The sequence below is a fragment of the Pundamilia nyererei genome, unplaced genomic scaffold (genome assembly GCF_000239375.1).
Source record: "Pundamilia nyererei isolate P.nyererei 1_Seehausen unplaced genomic scaffold, PunNye1.0 scaffold00157, whole genome shotgun sequence".
Taxonomy (NCBI): Eukaryota; Metazoa; Chordata; class Actinopteri; order Cichliformes; family Cichlidae; genus Pundamilia; species Pundamilia nyererei.
Genome location: NW_005187558.1, coordinates 255,510 through 257,377, shown reverse-complemented (window position 1 = coordinate 257,377; position 1,868 = coordinate 255,510). Strand labels below are relative to the sequence as shown.

The 1,868-nt window shown below is 32.5% G+C and overlaps 1 protein-coding gene across 1 annotated transcript in view; it reads left to right on the top strand.

Moving 5' to 3' along the window:
* Nucleotides 1-555: 555 nt before the first annotated feature.
* LOC102193029 (olfactory receptor 6N2-like) overlaps nucleotides 556-1,868 on the top strand; it is a 3,994-nt gene continuing 2,681 nt past the window's right edge. The window contains exon 1 of the mRNA XM_013913874.1: nucleotides 556-1,465. Within this exon, the coding sequence (XP_013769328.1) occupies nucleotides 556-1,465 (910 nt within the window). The remainder of the gene's footprint in view (nucleotides 1,466-1,868) is intronic.

Sequence of the window (1,868 nt, the reverse complement as noted above, 5' to 3'; positions counted from 1 at the left end):
TGACTAGAGTAACGTACTGCCACCTGCTGGCATAATTAGACAGCAAGGAAAAAATCTGGAAACTAAACTTCATTTTCACCCTTGACTATTGTATGACACGCACACATCAATGAAAACTAAACACATTTTTGCTATAAATTCAGTTACTTTTAGTTAGTTTTGTGAACACTCATTACAGTTTTAGTTAGTTTTCCTTTTTTTGTTTTTATTTTTATTTCCGTTAACGAAAATGTTTTTTCACTTCTAGTTTTCATTATTACGTTAGTTTTTGTTAACAATAATAACCTTGGTATGATGTATGATGACAGATCATACAGACAAAAATATCAACTGATAAAGTTTGGTGAAATTGTTTACATGTTCTTGAAGAACTTAATGAGTCCCATTGAGAATGGGAAGTTGTCTGATAAAACAAAGCCACAGAGCCAATTACTTCTTAGTTCGGTGCTGGAAAAGCATTACTACAATACATTAAGACTTGTCTTTTCATTTGATTTTTAATGAATACCATTTATGTCATCTAGTTGTATAGTAAATAACATTTTTTCTCATTGAATGGATGTTGAATTAAATGTAACATTGTTAACTCTAGGTGGGTTTGCAGAATTGCACAAATACAGGTATCTCTATTTTGTGATCATATTTACACTTTATATTCTGATACTCTGCTTTAATTCCACTATAGTTTTCCTTATCTGGACTCACGAAAACCTTCACGAGCCAATGTACATATTTATTGCAGCTTTGTTAATCAACTCTGTTCTTTACAGCATGATTATCTATCCAAAGCTCTTATCTGATGTTTTGTCTGAAAAACAGATGATATCATACCCACTCTGTCTTTTCCAAGGTTTATCATATTGCACCTCGGTTGGTTCAGAATTTTTACTGTTGGCAGCAATGGCATATGACAGGTATGTGTCTATATGTAAACCCCTGCAATATCCAATTATTATGAATAGAATAACTATTTATGTATGTCTGATTTTAGCTTGGCTTATACCTGCTTTTGAAACCTCAGTGCTGGGTGTGTTGTATTCGAATGTCAAACTCTGTAGCTTTACCCTGACAGGAATTTTTTGTAACACTTCACTTTACAAGCTTCAGTGTGTGCCCTCGGTCGCAATATCTATATATAGTATGGTCATGTTGATAAACATTGCCCTTCTACCTTTGCTTTTCATACTTTTTACATACATCAGGATTCTTAGAATATCTTACCATTGTTGTAGAGAAGTGAGGAAAAAAGCTGTAAAGACATGTTTACCCCACCTGCTGGTGTTAACCAACTTTTCCTGTTTTATTTTCTTTGATATAATTATAGTTCGACTGGATTCTGATCTATCCAAAACTCTTCGTTTGACATTGACGTTTCAGTCAATTTTATTCCATCCTCTTTTAAATCCAATCATATATGGACTCAAAATGAATGAAATTTTCAAACATATCAAAATATTGTTGTCAAGTTTAATAACACTGGTATTACTGCCCTATTATCAAATGTATGGCATATAATTTGAAATTGTAATGCAAACTAGATAATGGAGTACCTTTTCTCCGATTTTACATACTAGACAGAGGAAAAGAGATCAAATTTATAGAAATGTCATGACATTTATGTTAATTTTGATTTCTGTTCTTCTATTGATGACAACATAATGGTCATAAAACAAAGACAAACAATTTCTTAAACTGTTTCTGGTAATGTTTAAATTCTAAACAGCTTATATGCCTGCATTTCATATTTTCCCTTCTTTATTGTCATAGATTACAGTGGGGCAAAAAAGTATTTAGTCAGCCACCGATTGTGCAAGTTCCCCCACCTAAAATGATGACAGAGGTCAGTAATTTGCACCAGAGGTACACTT